Source organism: Numida meleagris, chromosome 10, assembly GCF_002078875.1.
Source record: "Numida meleagris isolate 19003 breed g44 Domestic line chromosome 10, NumMel1.0, whole genome shotgun sequence".
Lineage (NCBI taxonomy): Eukaryota > Metazoa > Chordata > Aves > Galliformes > Numididae > Numida > Numida meleagris.
In genome coordinates this window covers 15,154,424-15,173,372 of record NC_034418.1, presented here as the reverse complement: position 1 = coordinate 15,173,372, position 18,949 = coordinate 15,154,424, and the positions used below count along the sequence as shown (strand labels likewise).

At 41.7% G+C, this 18,949-nt stretch overlaps 2 protein-coding genes across 5 annotated transcripts in view; both read right to left on the bottom strand.

Annotated features, from left to right (window-relative positions):
* Positions 1-1,870, bottom strand: part of GAN (gigaxonin) — a 37,264-nt gene extending 35,394 nt beyond the window's left edge. The window contains exon 1 of the mRNA XM_021408347.1: positions 1,624-1,870. Within this exon, the coding sequence (XP_021264022.1) occupies positions 1,624-1,790 (167 nt within the window). The 5' untranslated portion in view covers positions 1,791-1,870. The remainder of the gene's footprint in view (positions 1-1,623) is intronic.
* The window catches only part of BCO1 (beta-carotene oxygenase 1), a 55,272-nt gene continuing 41,210 nt past the window's right edge, over positions 4,888-18,949 (bottom strand). For 3 of the 4 annotated variants that reach the window (XM_021408953.1, XM_021408950.1, XM_021408952.1), the window contains 11 exons: positions 18,779-18,935; positions 16,590-16,718; positions 14,598-14,727; positions 13,603-13,750; positions 12,581-12,728; positions 12,229-12,449; positions 11,106-11,363; positions 9,879-9,981; positions 8,670-8,764; positions 6,443-6,554; positions 4,888-5,790 (listed from right to left, as the gene is read on the bottom strand). In XM_021408953.1, coding sequence (XP_021264628.1) covers positions 5,618-5,790; positions 6,443-6,554; positions 8,670-8,764; positions 9,879-9,981; positions 11,106-11,363; positions 12,229-12,449; positions 12,581-12,728; positions 13,603-13,750; positions 14,598-14,727; positions 16,590-16,718; positions 18,779-18,842 — 1,581 coding nt within the window. In that variant the 5' untranslated portion in view covers positions 18,843-18,935 and the 3' untranslated portion in view covers positions 4,888-5,617. Of the gene's footprint in view, positions 5,791-6,442; positions 6,555-8,669; positions 8,765-9,878; positions 9,982-11,105; positions 11,364-12,228; positions 12,450-12,580; positions 12,729-13,602; positions 13,751-14,597; positions 14,728-16,080; positions 16,344-16,589; positions 16,719-18,778; positions 18,936-18,949 lie in introns of those variants that run through there. The other variant, XM_021408954.1, reaches the window with a different exon arrangement.

Sequence of the window (18,949 nt, the reverse complement as noted above, 5' to 3'; positions counted from 1 at the left end):
GGAGACTTTCAGACTCTGGTAGCAGGGCACGCTTTGGAATAATCAAGCTTTAAAATAACATGACATCGAGTTCTTGCGTCTCCTGGTAACTCTTTATATAGAAACATCAATCATTTTGAAAACACTCAGAATAAATAGGACTTGCAGAAACTGGGTATGGCTAGAGCTGTATTTTATCTCCAGAAAGAGCCACTGAGATGTTCACTTCAGCTGGAACCATAGTTCTCTAGTACTGGTGCCCTATCTGACCCATTCTACCCAAAATGAAGAACAGCTGGAGTTAAGAAAGGGATCCCGCAGTGATGAAAAGAGACAAGCATCATGGGTAAAAGCGAGGCTCTGCAAAGGCAGGTAAGGCAGACATGTTTCTTAATGTGTTACAGAAGAATTGGGAACGTGTATTCTCACATCTCGTAGGCCCAAGGAGAAAAGATGAGTAAGTTCAAAAAAAAAACAAACCAAAACAAACAAAGTGACCAACACTAGACCATATTTATATATTAATGCAGGTAACCTACTTTCACACACAGTTAATGAGTTCCTTCATGGATACGAGCCTGAGCAATCCCGAGTTACAGAAATACCCACAACTCTAATGAGCGCAGGTTTTGTTGGTACTAATGTAGTTTTGCCTGACTCTAGGACTCCCCACAGACACATAACTCGTGTTTCCCAGCACGTTTGTCAGAGATCGAGAACAAAATGCAATACATTGAGATGACCATCTCTGAGAAGGTACCCTTCTGTAGAATAGTTTATAGTATCTTTGAACTACAGAGTTTCTTGCAACGAAAAAATTGCACATTTCATGTCTGTCTGTACTGCTGTTACGGCACAGCAGCAGTTTTTCTAAGAAGACAGCATCTTCCACCTGAAGCAAGACATCCAATCTAGATTTTGGATATAGCATTGGGTCATCTAAAAAACGATGAACCACCACCAAAACAGGATTCGGGCATCTGAAGAGTATTTGACTGACTGTCCACCCTCACTTCATGCCTTTCATTTGCCTTTCAACACAACCTTCCATAGCTGCTTCTCAGACCGGCACTGAAAAGAGCGATTCTAAGTATGTAAGCACCGCGGTGTCTTTTCTCAGCGTTCTTTTTCCTGACCTTCCCTCTCTGTGAATTTTATGGCACCCTACATCCCAGCCTCACCCCCACTTTGCTCATCGCTGCAGGCGGGGAGCACTGCTCGTTTGGATCAACATCCATTTAAAAGTTCATCACCAACTCCACGCTCCGTTTGTTCTTACTTTGTTTTCATGCTTGAAAACGCCGAGGCTCTACTACAAAACACCTCGCTGCCCGAAAGCGCACAGAAATAGAGACACGGAGCGGCAAGCGGACACCCCACCGCCGCCCAGCGCAGGTTCCACGGCAGCCCCGCAGGCAGGCAGGCACCGGGGCCGTACCCCGCGCCCCGCCAGGCCCGGCCGCGCCAGTTCTGAGCCGGGCTCGCGGGCGCTGCCCGGGCCCCGAGGCGCAGCGGACGGGCAGGCAGAGCGGCGGCCCACAGCGGCGGCTGCGGCTCAGCGCCCGCAGCGGGACGCGGCCGGGGAGCCCCGCGCCCTCTCCCACGCGCACCCCCCGCTGCGTAAGCGCCCCGGCCCCGCCGCACCTGATGTAGGGGCTGGCGGCCGCCAGGATGTTCTTCTGCACCGGGATCTCCTCGCCCTCCAGCACCAGGTGCGCGTCGCAGAAGCGGCTCTCCTCTCGGAACGAGCTGAGCGCCCGCAGCAGCCGCGCCGGGTGCTGGGGATCCGACACGGCGCTCGGCCCCGACATGCTGCCCGGCCGGGCCCCGCCGCCCGCAAGGCCCCGCGCTGTGCCGAGCCGCGCCGCGCCGGCCGCCTCAATCAGTGCCTCGCACCGTGCCTGACGTCATCACTCCGCGCCGCCCCTCGGGGCGGGAGGGGCCGCGGCACGGCACGGCGCGCCCCGGCCTCGGCAGCGCCCCCGCGCGGAGAGGAGCGGTAATGCAGGAGAGCGGGCCGCGCTTCGAGCCCCGCGCCCCGGCTGCCAGCCCCGAGCAGCCCTTGCTGAGCGCACAGCGGCCGCCGGGCGCTGCGCTCCAGGTCCGCTCTGCAGCTTGGAGCGGTTGGAGAAGCTGCGGAGAACGCGTTTCACATCGTGGCGTGATGGAAGGCAGGAAAGCAAACTGGTCTGTGAGAAACACCGGCAACTTTGCGGCACTTAATTGCTATTAACACCGCACTACGTTAAAATATCAGAAGGCCACTTCTGGCTTGGGCGTAATCATCCGGAATGCCAGATGTCCGTGCTCTGAGTCAGTGCAGCAGAATGCAGGAGGGCTCCAGAGGAAGGCACGTCTGCACGTCTCCGCAGCACCGAGCACAGGGAGCCCTCCTGGGCTGCTGGTGAAAGATGTGTTTTGCTCATCGTTTGGTAATTGCACACCCAAGGGAGCGATGGTTTGAATTATTGCGAAAGCTGTCATTGAGTGGCCTGGTTATTTAAAAAGAAAACACGGGTTTGTTTCTGCACCTCCTGCATGGGCTAAGAGGTAGGAAACAGTTGTGTTACTGGTTTTAGCTCATCCTGGTAAACACTGCTTCTGCTTCCTCCTGCCGTGTATGTGGGGCACTGGGACGAGGCGTAACGGGTAATAGCCACTTCCAGAGAGCAAATTAATGATTACGTTTTGTTATTCGTTCCATTTCATGAAACTCAGTGATAAAAAACAACAAACCACCAAACCTCCCACACCGCTCGGAGGGCCGTCTGCAGCGTCTTTGAAGTGATGAGATGCATCCATCCCGGCAGCTTGATTCTTTTGCTCAGCTGTTCTTTTCCTTTACCGTTTGCATTTGCAGCCGCTGAGTGTAGGTTCTTTTTATGCCGTTACAGTAAGCCCACTGGTCTTAATGGGCTGACTTCAGACTGGAACTGGTGCAAAAGAAGAATCCGGCCCTTATGACCCTCAGGATCTCGTTCATGCTGAAGGATGGCAGGGAAGCAAAGCAAATGAGGGACTCGCCTGCCGTGTGCTATATTACCACAACAAAAAACCCACAAGCCTTGCAGCCACTTGGCAAAGCACGCGCGCATTCCCCCTTGCTATTGTCAGCCGCAAAATTATACTGTGTGTCGCTGTACTTGTGGTAAATGTTTCATCAGATTATTATTGCAACCACTAAAAATAGTCTCAGAAATTCATGATTAGCGGTATGGTCTGATCTGTGTTGTCTGTGGTGTGGGATGACCTGGATCAAATACTGAGATTAGCAAATCCAGATTTAGACTGTAGATAACCGATCTGATTTGTTTTTATGATGAATATTCCCCTTCTGTGTCTTCTCTGTGGGATGAGTTAGCTCCCCAGAATCCCGTAACTCCTCTATCCAAACTCACGGTCACCCACACGCATCACACTCTGAAATCTCAGATGAAATTCTGGAGACAAACTCTTGTAATGAGATCTCTAATAATGGTTAGACCTTTGATTTATGACCCCCTTATAATTCCAGAAATATTTGTGGGGACTTTGTTAAGTGCAGTCCTTTGCAGAATAAAGTTAACAGCATCACAGCTGATGACCTTCAAGTGGTATGTAGGTTGCTCTGAAAGTAATGCCTCCAATTTATTTCCATGGAAACTACAAGACATACAAAGAGCACAATAACACTGTTTGATAGAGCAAATTCTCAGCTACATAACACTATTTTGCAACATAGTGCAAACTATTAGCTATGCATTTTTGCCAGTGATAAACAAGAGCCTGCGTGCTGCGCTCATCAAAACCTGCACCAGTGTGGGTGACCCACTGTCACTGTTCCACCACCTCACTGTGCTCACATCTGCTGTTTGGTCTCCATAAATGTTCAGCAAGCAATGAATGTCAGTGGGTGCTATTTTTTTTCTGCATGGAGGAATTGTTGACACACCTTTGCATCATACGCACTTCCATGCCAGACGCCATTTTGTCAGCCTGTCACACGGCAACAAAATGGAATGGAATATTGGTGGGAAGGCTCAACCTCTACTGCCATACCAACAACACCTGACTCTGATGTCGTGGGCCAACATAGTAATATAGGAGACATTACTTTTGGAGCAGCCCTTGTAGTTTCCCAACCTCAAAGGTCAGTCTGCCATTTTAGAACTACTTCTATGCTACTTACAAAAATGGAATTCAGTTTCTTCTTTAGATTATAAAATTCTCATACCGGGTGGTGGTAATATACCTTGAGAACACTGACGATGACTGTTTCTTCATATCATAGAGGTGTTTATATCCATGTAATGGAACAGACAAACATTTGAAAACCCCAAACTGCTTACTTAAGCTCTAGATCTGACCCCAGTGACTTTTTAACTTTAGAATTAGGCTGTGTATTCTTTATACATACAAACTGTGAAGAAAGCAAAGGGAGTCGTAACAGAGCAAGCAAGAACAGTGGATGGTGTTGGTTCTCTTGCTGCTCTGCTGTAAACATCTTACGTAATCATGAACAAGTCGCCAAAGCCCAGTTGTTCTCATGTGATGGGGAGATAGTAAACGGCAGCGACTTCCTGCTGTTTCTCTCCAGTAAAATACAGTGAGTAGCAGAAACACTGTGAGAACAGGGATGTGAAAGTGAGAGATACCCGAATAGTGTGGTGACACGTACAGACCAGGGGAACACCTGACATGGATGGATGGACAGCTGGTTTTCTCCCTCATTAAAGATACAACTTCCATCAGTAAATACACCTTCACCTAAAGAAATTGTTGAACATATATCTGAGTTCTCCTAGAAATACATTGCTCTCATTCATACGCATAGTATTAGTAACACAATTAACAATATTAATAAATGATACATTTCTGTTCATTTTTTAGACAATGTAATTATCTAATTACACGAAATGCCATGTCAGATATTCTCAAAGAAAACTGATTTATATACAAACTGCTTATAACACTAGGATAGAATAGCACTGAAGTATAATTGAATGCTACATAAAACCATCTGTTCAAGTTACTTGGTTTTGTCATCATAAAAAGGAAAAATACACCACGGGATTATTCACAAAGCAAGTTTTGTTTGCTCATTTGTTTAGGTTTTAAATTAGAAAGTTGTAGCACCTGAATGTAATACTTTGGTTACAGTGGAGTTTAAGAAGTCAAGCACCAAGAAAATGCATTGGTATGAATTACCAGTAAAGAAGCAGATAGTTTAAAATGAGGTTCTCTGGCTGGAGAAAACTTGCATCACGAGCTGCAATCTTGAAATGATCTATGAAAGTTACATGAGCTGCAGATGTATGTGACTCATGCCATGCATCACACTATAAATACTGTACTTCATTTGCTTGGAAATCTATATTCTACTTAAATATTCCTGTTACCTTTCTCTCCTCTTCCCTCTACCACAGTTCTGTACAACATTAGCACTTTTAAAACACTGACCATTCTTCTTTTGGAATAGTTATATGCAGGATATCTGCAGTAAAAGTCATTGCTGTGTCTTAGAAAGATTATATAGATTATTTAAGGATTATATGTAGTCATTTTGTGTCATAATATGGTTGTTCTTGAATGATAAAAGGGATATTTTCCCACGTTCAGTAGAAAGTTGTCTCAGTTTGTGTCATGGATAAATAGCGTTTTACTCAGTCTCAGCCTCCAAGTCGTTCTGTGGTATATACATTCCATGCAGGTCCAGATGCATTTCTACATCAACTGTGGCTCGGCCCAATTCTTTGAATGTTTTAGCATCTAAGAGGAGTAGGAAGGGTGCTTTATTTGGCTCAGACGTCACAACACAGGTCAAAACAATGCCTGTGATGAACAAGTAGAGAATTAGAAGCACATACTGGTTACACCAAGCTGAAAACATAACAACGTCAGGAAATGAGACTTGTTTGCTAGGAATCTGAGGACACAAACTGAAAATGCTTGCTACATGAAGTCTGACTGGGGGAGCTAAAGAACTAATGAATGGTTCTCTTCTGTTCTTTTACCTGGCCTGCCTGCAGCAAGCAAACACTGAATTGTGTCCCTGAGAGTCTTGTTGGGCAACTGAGTAGAGAAGCTTGGGACACATCCTTTCAGGTATTTGTCATTTGTCTTTGCAAGGAGTCACCTCAGAACAGACCTAGATCCAGATTACAGGGATACTTGCAATGCCACTTTGTGTTCTCATTTGTAACAACACTGACTTCACAGCTCCAGCTTCTCCTATTGATAAATCCAGTTCCCAATGGCTCTCTGGAAAGTCCTAAGCATGGATTGTTTATGAATAGCTTAGGACTTTATGCATGCTCATTTTGCTCTGTCATGGATTGTCTTTTGTCTGCAGGAGTAAAATAGTTGGTACTAATTTTAATTGATCTGCACAAGCATCGACCTAACTTCCTTGTTCTGACTGACAACAATGAAACTTTTAAGATTTAATGCAAAACCAGCTTTCAAAATGCTGTCACAATTTTACCTTCATCCTCGTCTCTTGCGTCGGGGCTGGGAACGAAGATGGGCTCCGAGGGCCAGCAGTGGTCTTCTCCCCAGTGCAGAATTTCCTTTGTTTGGACGTTCAGTTTTGCAATCTAAGTTGTTGTGACCAGAAAAGAAAAGTGTCAGTGACTCAGACAGTGGTTGACCCCAAAGGTACAACGTGAGCAGACTGCTGTGGGGCACCAGTGCTAAGAGGTAAGGAGCAACGAGGCACGTGGTGTCACAAAGAGGAAATGCCTGGAAAATGTTGAACCTAGGAGTCATATTTAGTGGCTGCGTAATCACAGCATGTTATTTAATTTTATAGAGACTGTTTTAGTAGTGTTAAAAAAGGCACAGATAGCACTTCATTACATTACGATTACATCTTTCTTTGATGGGCTTTAAGTATTTGACAGATACTAATAGGTGGTAAGATTTGTTCACCCTGCATCATGGGTAAATTATATCCTCCCCATACAGAGAAGAGTGCATGGCACAGCACTTTTAAGTGACTTGCCCCAAATTACTGCAGTTCTGTTGTAAAGCAGGAAACAGGGTTTAAACCTTCCAATGTCTAATCCTGTGAATTATTTTCCCTTTGTTGTGACCTCAATATTCCTCAAGGCCTTCTACTGTTAACTAGGGTATATATGCCAGAGCGAGGGCTATTAATAGCAATGTAAAGGTTAAACCAGTGGGCAAGAATTCCACACAGACACTGGTATTAACCAAAGGAACAGGGTACAGCTTTTCATCTCATTAATGGGTCAAATGCCTGCCCAAACCAGCTTCCACTGGGGACACATTTCCACCTCAATTCTGTTACGTGCTTTTTCTACCCATCCGGATGCAGTTTTATTCTTTTCCTCTTTGATGTTCAGTCAGAGAAATAACTTCAAACAGAAATGAAAGTATTCAAACACTGGAGGAAGAATTTTCCCTTCTATCTAAGAAGACAGCAGTTTCACTAAGGATCTTTGACCTAAGGATCGTACACGGTTGTTGCTGTGACTGCATTCATTAAAGAGAAATTGACATGAAAAAGAGCAATATAAATAGAAATTGCTGTCAGATCATGTTTTAAGTCAGGCAGAAATTATCTATGCTGGAAATCACAAGCGTGCTTATTTGCTTGAGCTACTGTCAAATGTTCTGCAATAAATTTTCTTGCATCGTGAAGAAATCCAGCTTTATTTTGTAATCAGTGGTAGTAATTATATAGAGCCAACAGTGATGTCAATTTGCTCTCAGAACAGTAATTATAAAGTGTGAGTCTGTGTGTGCAATACTCCTTCACTAATAGTACTTTTCATCTTAATCTATTGGTAATTCTAGGCTGTCTCCTGAGAAGTTGCCATCATGCATAGACAAACGATGCATTTGCTATCCTATTACACAGAACTAGCTCTCTAGCAAAAGATAAAGCTTTATGAAAAATTATATATAATTTTAACTTCTTGTTTTAGCTGAGTTTCCTAAGGGAAAAAATATGTAATTATTACAGATACGTGTCTGCCTAATGCTCTTTCTTTCTGCTACTCTCTCCTTTGTAGGTTTTGGCACATTACAGATGCTCAATCAAATCGAGTGGAAAAGTGAGGGTCTCCGTAACTGTTGTATTCAGAAGACTGGAAATAAAAAACTCGATAAAGAGGCCTGACTTTATCAGTACTTTACAAGGGAAATGATAGAACGTGAGCTTCCCCTTATGAGAATTCAGCCATTCCCTATTTCTTTGCATGTGACTGATCCACAAAGGGGAAAAGTTTTGACAGAAACTTATTCTCTATTGAATATTACAGAATCTGATTTTAAATCACACTCCTAAGCAAACAGTTGTTTGCTCTTCATGGAGCTACGTGTTTTGAATAGCTGGCAACAAAGTTCCATTACTTCAACTAACAAAATTAGGATGTATTTTTTCCATAGTTTGGCCCAGTGGGGCTGTTTCAATTATACAAGTAAGCTAACATACATGCCCAACTTTTAATCTTGGTGCTTTCAAGCGCTGAAGTTTCTCCACATAGCACACAGCTGCAGTGTTGTAATTTAGAAGCTTTATCAGTTTCAGTTCTGGCCTCAGAACCGCTCCCTTTCTATTTGGATTGATGACTGCAGATGAGACTGTATTTGGGGCCAGACTGAAGCATGATCTACTTATAATTGCCTACATTTGATTTGTGTTATATATACACAGTTCCTGACTTTGTAAATCTTAGTGATACCTTTGTAGGAACTGGACTCCACTGGACTTCTGTTGCATAGACGTATTTGTATTTTTTGCCATTATAGTCATAGTTGATGCGAGGCAGTTCTATCCCTAGGTATAAGAAAGCCCAAGACTTAGGAACAAAATAAGAAATATAATTCAAACCATACATTTGCATAGGCCAATTAATGTTACCCTATGAAAAATATTTGACAGTATTTAAAACAGATTTTGTATGTTTGAATTTCTAAAAAGCCAACAATAGGTATCAGCAGAGCACAATTAAGCCAAGGCAGTTCATTCAAAAGTGATAATTTTTCATTCTTAGGGATTCATTATACTGGGAATTATGAGTATCATTACATTGTTTCATAAATACATTACACGTGAACTTCTGAGATATAACTGGAGGTTAACATTCTAAGAAATGACTTTCCCTTTAAGCACATACATACCCTTTACATATTCCTGTTATGACCCCCCACAAAACTTAAATATCCAATCTCAGAGGTAAAACTCATCAAATACAGCACGTAACTGAAGTTACCATTTTTATACCTCACAACAGGTAGATTTGCAAGCCACGTTAACAGCTGTAAGATCCCAAGCTTACAGCTTGAGACCCTAGAGCAATATAAAACTGATATAACTGCAGACATTTAAAAGATTTCATTCCTGATAAGTATGCATCCAGGTGACAGCAACCCATTCCTCGGACTGCCAGGATGCTCGCTTTTCGTAGAGATGCTGTTTGGGAACCAGGATTTTCCTGACCTAGGAGATCTTTTGGAACCCTTTTAATAACCTGTGCAGGTCACCAGTAAGCACGCAGAGTTATAGCACTTGCAAAGTGAGGATCTCTGTCTTTGACACAGTGATATTTTGAACTTTCTAAATGTAAATGTTTCTAGAACTGGGGTATCATTATCAGTATAAGTAATGATAATTCACTTATTCCCTCAGCTTCTACATACTGCCTTTGAATCATTCCTGAACTGCTGTGCAGGTTCAGGGTCATATATTAATGGATGGACACCAAGGAGTGAAATAAGGAAGAGAAAGATATTGTCCACATCTACACAAAACACATTAATTAAAGCTGTCGTTACTTTCAGCTTTATAAAGATCTGACATATATGAACAGCTCCTATGCATTGTTAGAATATATCTAAGTGGAGGTGCGTAAGGGAATATATTTGAGATCTGTATAACAGAAATTTCTTACCTTCACATAATATTTCAGGTTGGCAATAGATGTTGCCATCTTTCTCTTTTACAGCAGTTGCGGAAGTTGGAAGTTTGACTAAATTAGAACCTAATTCTGCATCCTGAAAGAGATGTATGCTGAAAATGTAATGTGTTTCTAATTTAGAACTTTCATTGGTTTTTATATTAACATAGACGAATTTGGGATTAAACAGATATTCCAGGTAGATGAAGTTCCTTCATAATGGCATTTATCCTGTAACATTAGATTCTGACCTTCTCTTTAGAAATCTCATTATACTCTGAGGACTTGAATATATTACTGTGTAACCATTTTGAATCACACTGAGCATTAAGAAAGGTTTAGAGAGAGCTGGCTGTGTTCCAGAAGCACAATAAATAGATGATACAGTTTGTGAATTTAATTAATGGAGATAGGCTTTAAAGTATTAGATATGAAGTTCACACTAAAAATCACCATGGGTTAGGTGCGATGCATTCTTGTTTTTAATATACCACAGCTGAATTCTTAAGATTGCAGCCTAGGTAGGATAGTTGAGACCCAACACATCCTTTGCCCTTGCAACAAAACTGTTTTTGAGACATGAAAAGCCAGTAAGATTCTGGGATATAGAAGGAAAAAGTATTATCCATTCCAAATGTATCAGGCAGAAACTTGCCCAAGTTGCTGGCCAGTATACAAACTTTGCTGCAAACAATGATGTAAAATGATGTTTTAAATTATATTGAAAGATAAGATCATTCCTCTTGCTAATAAATCTTGCACTTAACTGAAATCTTCTCATTTTAATAAAACTATTGCAACAGAGGGGAGTGTGAATATATTTTATACAGGCTTCCAGTAAAGTGGAAAAAACCGATTGTGCAAAACCTCATGAATACCTTTCTAATCAACAATCCTGTTGATGTATCTGCTCATATTTTATAGCATCTTACAAATAATTGCACTGTTAAGGAAATGATATAAGCTCAATGACCCTCCATAAATCTCCATAAATGATGGCATCAGAACCTCAACCCATGTAACAGTACCTCCAACTGCTCACTGCCATTTCTCACAACACATACCAAAACCAAAGCTCCTGAACACTTTGTGAATATGTTATTTTTAAAGAAACAAAATTCTACTCAAAAGGGCTGGCAACCATTCATCCACCCATTTTTCCCATTAATGTATCTTAAATTACTGATCAAAGAGCAGTTTAAAAAGCCCTTTTCTTCCTACCTTGTCATACTGCAGAGGAACAACAAACCGCTTGCAGGCTGGGATGGAGGTAAGCTTGTTGTTCTCTTCAAAGTCCTTGTTCAGTTTTTTTAAGTAAAACATATCATACAAGCTATTGTCTCTGTAGGCAACGATATCAAAAACAATGTGGCCGTCTTCTTCATAAGCATTTATGTGGTGATAAAGCACCATAGCATCAGAGTAAAACTTGGTGGATACTTCTTTTTTCGTCTTTCTGTCTATAAAGTGAAACCACGTCTGAAAGACAGCAAACATCATGTAAAACTATTACTGATCAGCAAACAGTTATATAGGAAATTACTTTTCTACAGATAGCTGTCTGCATTCTAAAGCACTGCCCATTTGTACTGAAGCATATTACGAATTCAGGATTTGCTGCTGGGAGGTGAGAGGTTCCAACCTTGAGACCAAAAAAATGCAGTAGAAAATGAGTGTGGAAGTGCTCCAAACTAATTTCACTGTTGCAAATTACTGTTCAGGCTAAGCTGAAGACAGAAGTGTTCCAGTAAACCTGAAAAATCCCCCGGCCTATCTTTAATTTAAATAACTCTGCCCTAGTGTAGAGTCTCTGCCATATTCTCTGTTGGTACCCTCTACTCCAGCACTCCCCCATTCTGAGGACCACAAAACGTGGAAATAAGGTCCTCAGAAAACAGATTTTTTCCCTCAACTGCCTCAGCGAAAGAGACTCCCTTGTTGTTGGATTCAGGCTTTTCCACCAACCTGTGTCTACTTAATCTGATGCAATGGATCTAGAACAGATTGCATCCACACTATGCAGCATTTTGTATGGAGCAGGAGCAGCAGTATGTGTCTGGGGTGCTAGAGCAGTTTTATTTTCCCTTCTGGCACACAACATTTCTAACAATGCCTGACTGTCCTCTTTCTTAAGCACTTCAGTATCAGTATTCATTTGTGACATTTCTGGAGATGGAAGACAATATTTTAAAAATACAACTTTGATCCAAAAAAGTGCAACATGATGGGAAGAGCTTTTAAAAAAAGGGTTATTGCTGAAATTAATGAAGTTGATGAAAAACAGAGCAGCATACAACAGGTTACCAGCCTGGCTGACTCCATTGCTCAGTATTAGATAGAATACCTTATCCTCCTTGTGAAAGGAAAGGCAGGAAGCCCAGTTCACCCCTCGGATGTATGCAGTTGCCAGTTTGACAATATCCAGTTTGAATGGCTGTTCTATGAACACAATATAATTTTCTGTGATTCCAAAGCTGTGGTAGTAGCTTGGTTGGAGCAGAGAGCGAGAAGGAATGGAGCATACTACTTCCAGGTGTTTAAAACAAGATTTCTTCTTTTCTTTTTCTGAACATAAATAAGAAAAATTAAAATTACATTTATAGAAGATTACAATCTTGTGATTTCTCCCCTTAACCTCAGAAGAAAAGAAACTGCTGACAAGTTTCTAAGAAATACTGATAAAAAACACATCTTACCTGGTACAGAGGAAGGGATCTTAAAGAGAACGTATTTTGTTCTCCCTTTATCAACAATTGAAGTACCCATGTTGAGAATATTTCCAGCACTGTCATAGTGTGGGTGAGAAGTGGCCAAGTTTACAGCTACGTATTTGCTGTAGTCTACCTGGAAGATGATACAATAGGAGATTGTAGAGATGTGCAAGTACATTAAAACTGATCATAGCTAACGCCACAAATCCACCAGCCCTTCAGCACTGGTAGCCTTCTACTGGTGCCCCCCAGAGGTCTTGAAAATTCAACTTTTAAGTCACATAATTCATGCAGGTACTCAAATCATTTCCTAATTCGAGGCTAAACAAACTACAGAATCTGAATTCACCTCTCTGTTGCAGCCACATAATACAGCATGGGGATTGGCTAAAGAAGTTACTCTGCAAGTACCCTTTTCATTCTGAAAGCAGTTATTTAATGGGGCTACGAGTCTAACAATTTTCTGGCACAAAAAGATTTCTATTCAGTTTAAGGGAACTGCACTCGAAACATAATATATGACAGGAAAAGTTCAACTTGCAACATGTCAACATTTACTTTTAACAATTAAGTAATAGCTTGCATAAGGTACTTGAAAAGTCATCAAATAAATGACCTACTAAACTGTTAATTATGTAAATCGCTTGAGAACTACAGATGCATTATAATGGAAATCATCCAAAATAATCACGTCATAAGCACGATATGTGGTATTATGCCTGCAACCTCACTACACTGTGTACAGTTGTGCAATTGCCCAAAGCCCCACTTTTCCCTAAACTGCTTGGGATTTACTTTTGAACTCCTGTGTTCTGAAATGAACAGGTATCTTCACCATTTCATTTTACCATGATTTTTAAAAAGTTTATTCTGCTAGCCAAGGAAATAGGAGGAGACAGGTATCTTTCCAATTTTGCATACTGCAGATTTAACGGATTCGTCTGAGTCAGTCTGAAACTCTCTTCCTTGGCAGGCAGGCAACCAGAACGACACACAGACATTTATACCTTTTCTAGTGTCTCCAGAGTCTGTGGATTAATTTTTCTGATGAAATTAGTCTCGCTGGTAGCATAATAATCATCCCCAGTTTTCATAATGTTGATCAGGCAGTTGTCCGTGAACTCGGGAATGGTGTGAGATAAGTATGAGAACGCCCTGCGGGGAGGGAAATTGCATGTTGGCTCATTACAGAAGCAGAAACTGTACCCACTTGTACCCTGTGCAAAGCAGAAGTGGCTCCACACGGAGCAGGCTGTGCTGGCTCTGTCCCTGCCCTGCCGTGCCCCTCTGGCCGCTCCAACGCTGCCTCAGCAGACAGGGTGCAAGGCGGAGGAGGAGGACTTCGTAGAATCATAGAATCATAGAATTAGCTAGGTTGGAAAAGACCTACAAGATCATCCAGTCCAACCATCCACCTACCACCAATAACCCCACTAAACCATGTCTCTCAACACTATATCTAAATGTTTCTTGAACACCTCCAGCAACGGTGACTCAACCACCTCCCTGAGCAGCCCATTCCAGCACCTGGCCACTCTTTCAGAAAAGTAGAAGTCTTCTTCAGCACCCGAAGCCTGCGCGAGGATTAAGGATGTGCATGGATGAAAAGTTCTTTCCGTGCACAAACGGACATCCAGGTGCAGACCTGCTGGCAGCTTTTTGGTTTTTCTCTCAGTTATTCCTTAGACAGTATCATTTTGATTAAATTATTTGAAACATCTCAAAAAAGAAAGTACTTGCCTGCTCAAAACTACAACAAAATCTACTTGCAGTAGTGAATAACAGACAACATTACTGACAAGGTGGAATTAAAATATTTGTCTCAGACTAACCCATAGAGCACACAGCACTGGGTATCTCTCCTGACCTTATCAGCATTTGGCAATTGTAAATTTACAAAACAAAATCATATTTGTATACACGTGTCAAGAGTAAACAGAAAGACATCCGTGCTGAAGAGAGAGCTAGATAGCAGCTCCCAGCTGGGAAAAGCATTGCTTACTTGGCAAATATGTTTTTGCATGGATCCGGATAAGCCATGGTTCCAAACTCAGACACCACGATTCTGTTTGCTTCTATATTGCAGTTGTATGTGTCACTTCGGAGATACTTACTTCTGTAGTAAACTTCACCTGACAAAGGTCAAACAGATTTCAATCACATTTCATGCTAAGTTTTTTAAAAAATTAGCACAAAGACAGAGAAAGAATCTATTAAGCAGATGTCCTTTAGCAGAGAAAAGTTTGCAATGGATCAGGCTGTCTAAATCCCTGCTTTGGAAGGCTTTCTCAGCTGTCCAGGTGTCTAGAGGAACCCAGGACTGTTCTTGTGGCTGCTGAGATTGGTAACCATTTTGCTAGCTTCCTTAATTACATCAAGTTTGGACAATACTGGGGGACTACGATGAAGAAAGAATGGATTTGGACAAACTCTTCCAGTAAACCAAAGGAATCAGTGTAAAAATGATTAATTATGCAGCAATATGTGGGTGGTGGTAAGTCTCTTGTATTGGCAAAACTTATGCTTTGCTGTTTATGACAGAGTAGCACACTGCTTGAAGGAATCAACATCTGCACTAACTGATTTAATAGACTGATGTACTTGAGCTAGCTGAGCTCTGTTTGCATCAGGGAAGTAAAACAACTAGCAATTTAAAAAACACTGCTTATTACTCTATATGTTATTTTGTTGGTGCTGTAGACCTGGACAGGCTGGGAGATCCTGCAGCTGTGTCAGATGCCTCCAGTTACAGAAATGGAAACTAAAAGGTAAACACTAGGAAGGGAGAACGACAGGGGTGATCTCAGTTCTTTTACAGACCTGTACATTTTGGGGAAGAATCTACGTGTAAAACGTCCTGCCTTGCACTGAAAAACAACGGCTGAACCAATAAAAAGTGCTTTAACTTAAATGTATATGAAAAATGAAATTGTTTTGGATAGAGCTGCCTGTTTTTCCTCCACAAGGAAAAGTAGGAAGACTGCTTGTAAGGGTGTCAAGTATACATAAGTGAAGTTCAATTTGCAGAGTGACACAGTGGCCTATTTCTCTCCTGGCAGCCATTACAGCTACAATCAAATCCCAAAAGGGGAATGTTGCTCCTCCCTGAAACTAACTTGTCCATCCACAACAGAAAACCCTCTGAATCTGAGAGTACTTTTGACTAATCTGGTTTGAAACAATGGGGGCCCTCTTGGTGTGAGTGGAAAGCAAATGCTGCCCTGCAGTGACCTGCTGAGAGCTAGCTGCAAGCTATCCCGCAGTGCAGACAGTGCTGAACTTTGGCACTTCAGAAAAAGGACAAAATAATCTCCCTTGGAGAACTGCCCTGAGAGATACCTCTGCTGCTGCTATGGAGAGTGAGGTGTGAGAGTATGTTTGGAGACAATTTACCATAAGCACGTTATCACTTCACATGCTCCATCCTGCAGACAAGAGGCAGAAATCGGCCCTTGCTCACAGTGCGTGGCTGAAACAACACTTACCCTCAGTTATCATAGCCCAAGAACTGTGGTCTTGCTTGCATGGCCCCATGAAGTTGGTCATAAAACATGCAATTGTTCATGAGAGAGGGCTGCCCCGCTGAACCATCACAACAGTTTCTTCTCCATCTCCTTTTACATCAAGGGGGAAGGGCTGGAGGACACAGCTATATCTGAGATCCTGGCATCAAGCAGCTGCCTCTCTAGAGGTCAGTGTTGTGACTGACACCTAACACACACGAACCGGAGCAGGGCCAGAATCCAGAAATGCAGACTCTCCTCTCTGACGTGTGCACTGTCACAAAGAAGCTGTAAGGAACAGCTCAGCTGCTCTGGCTGGTGGCTGTGACAGACTCACCAGCCACACAGCACCTACATGGCTGTTTTTTTTGCAGGGTTTTAACCAGACACCTGGGACATTTTAATGCCAATCAAACTCAGAACAGAATTGGCAACGTAAGACACCAATAAACTTTGTTTATCTTTCTGTGATCGGACATGCAGTAACTTACCATTCTTAAATGTGAAGCTGTGCAGCAGAGCCAAGCCATCAAACCAGTGGTTATATTTAGTGTCCCCTATTGTGTGCATCCCTGGGCCATTTCGGAGAAGTACCCCTTGCAACCAAGTGGGCAACTGACCTGAGAACAAAAGGAGCATATCAGTATTCATTCCGTTAGAGAAGGGGCATGCTACGGGACAATTTTCCTAAGGGCATAGGCCTCAGAGGCAGATGTGTTATGAATGGAAGTCCAATGTCACAATAGCAAATAATTATGTTTCAGTTTTGGATAACTAAAGCACAACCTGCTTAAAAATTGTTGCTAGTAATATTCCGCATAAATATTGCAGTATGACATTACCACGTGAGCAAAGGATTGCTGGAGTGTAATTTGCTAAAAGCTGGGAAGTAAACAGAGTTGGGCCCTTTCTTCCCTGCACTCAGTTTTTAAAGGGATATGCTTAATCCCTTTTACTCATGCCAGGAAAAGCTAGAGCCTCTCAGAAATAAACGTATTTCATAGGATACGTGACTTGTAATGTTCTTTAGTGCATCAATTGAAGTTTCAGGGTTAAATATTTTTTTATCTATACATTTATGTGTCTCTAGATATTATCTATCTATAGATAAACATACATATCTTTATATAGATGTCTAATAGAGAGATACATTTCCTAAATCAGAAGAAAGATGCTCAAGAAATTCCAGGGAAAGGATAATCAGGGGAAAAAAAAAGGTAATCTTTTGTTTAAGGCACTATAGGCTTGATGCAGCTTCTGAACCTTCTGGTGTAATTCAGTGTAACTTCTGACACAACTGCAGTATAAAAATTATAGAGCAAATGGGCACCTACAGAGGTTTTCAGATGACAGCTCATTTTAGTGGGAATTAAGAATGTCTGTAAATCACAGTAGGTATTGCTCAGCATCCTAAAGTGCTCAAACAGCTTTACAAATCTGGACTGCATCTCTTTTTTGCCTCATGCTTTTATCTAAAGTGGAAACAATAATACTTTTCTTTACTACATAAGGACACAAAAATGACACAGCAAAATCTCCAAATATTTGGAAGAGTATTAACTGTCATAGCCATGGAGGATCGGATGTTCATGGGGCTGTACAGCCTTTAGGAGAGCAGGAGTTAAATTATGTCTGGCGTTAGTGTTATGGGTCATATTTACAGTGTACATATTGAGTAACAAGCAGGCAAAATACAGGCAAAACTCAGGGATTGCTAAATATTTAAAGAGGTTAGGGTCCTCTTTAATTTTCATTACTGGTAAATACTGAATGATCGTTACCAATGGAGTAATATTTTAATTTTATTTACTCAACTGTTCAGTCTTTGTTCAAACAAACCATTCCATAATACAGATAACTTATAGAAAAAGTTGTTGCTTGCAAACAAATTCATATGTTTCAATAAAAAGTTTTATTTTGAGTGACAAACACTTGAAAGGCACAAAATCCAATTAAAACAAAACACATTGAAACAAAACCATTTTCAATTCAGCTAGCAATCTGAACAAAACATGGTCATGTAATTTTGTGCTTGATACAGCATACCTGGGAACTGTCTTTAAAACTGCTGTTAGATGCCTGCTATTTATTGGACTATGTATATTTACTAGAAAGAGGTACTCAACAACAAACCTCTCCTGTAGCTGTAGCAAAAATCTCTATGTGTCCCTCTTCTTCAAGGTAAAAAACAACAACAAAAGAGTAAAAATGTTTAATTGATCAAGCATTCACCTAGAAAGCCACTTCAGGCTGCCTCACTGAAGGATCCTCTGTGTTTTTCACTAGAACACCTTCTAGTAAAAGCACCTTCTCTGCCCTAGAGAGGGTAGTGAAGGGTTACAGAGAGGAGAAAATGAAAGTCTGTTGGGAGCCATGGGGGAGGGAGTGCCACCAGATTACATTCTGAGATTTCATCCCTCACCACCAACTTCAGTGAATCCTGTTCAAACAGGGTTTCTGAAAAAGCACATAGGAATACCCATAAAGTGAGAAAAATCCCACAGTCAGGGGCACAAGTAAGGTCAGAGCTCAGTCCTCCAAACAAAACTCGCCGACACTTCTCACTTTCTGTTTCCCTTTCCTGTGTTGCTCAGAGTGAGCAAGTGTTTCAATGTTTTATACATTTGAAAACACCAAAGTAACTGCAAGTATTAGAAGAGACTGTCATTCATTCACTTACCTTGCACCTCAGCTTTTATGGGCTCTGGATGTTCTTCTTTGTTTCTGTTAAATATCGTCTCCATCGCTCACGTAACTGAACAGCTCCTGTGTCCCTTACCCAGCTGCTCCTGCAGGCGTAGCAGTCCCGTCCTCTCTGGGCTAAGAACAGCTCTTTCCTGTTGCATATAAA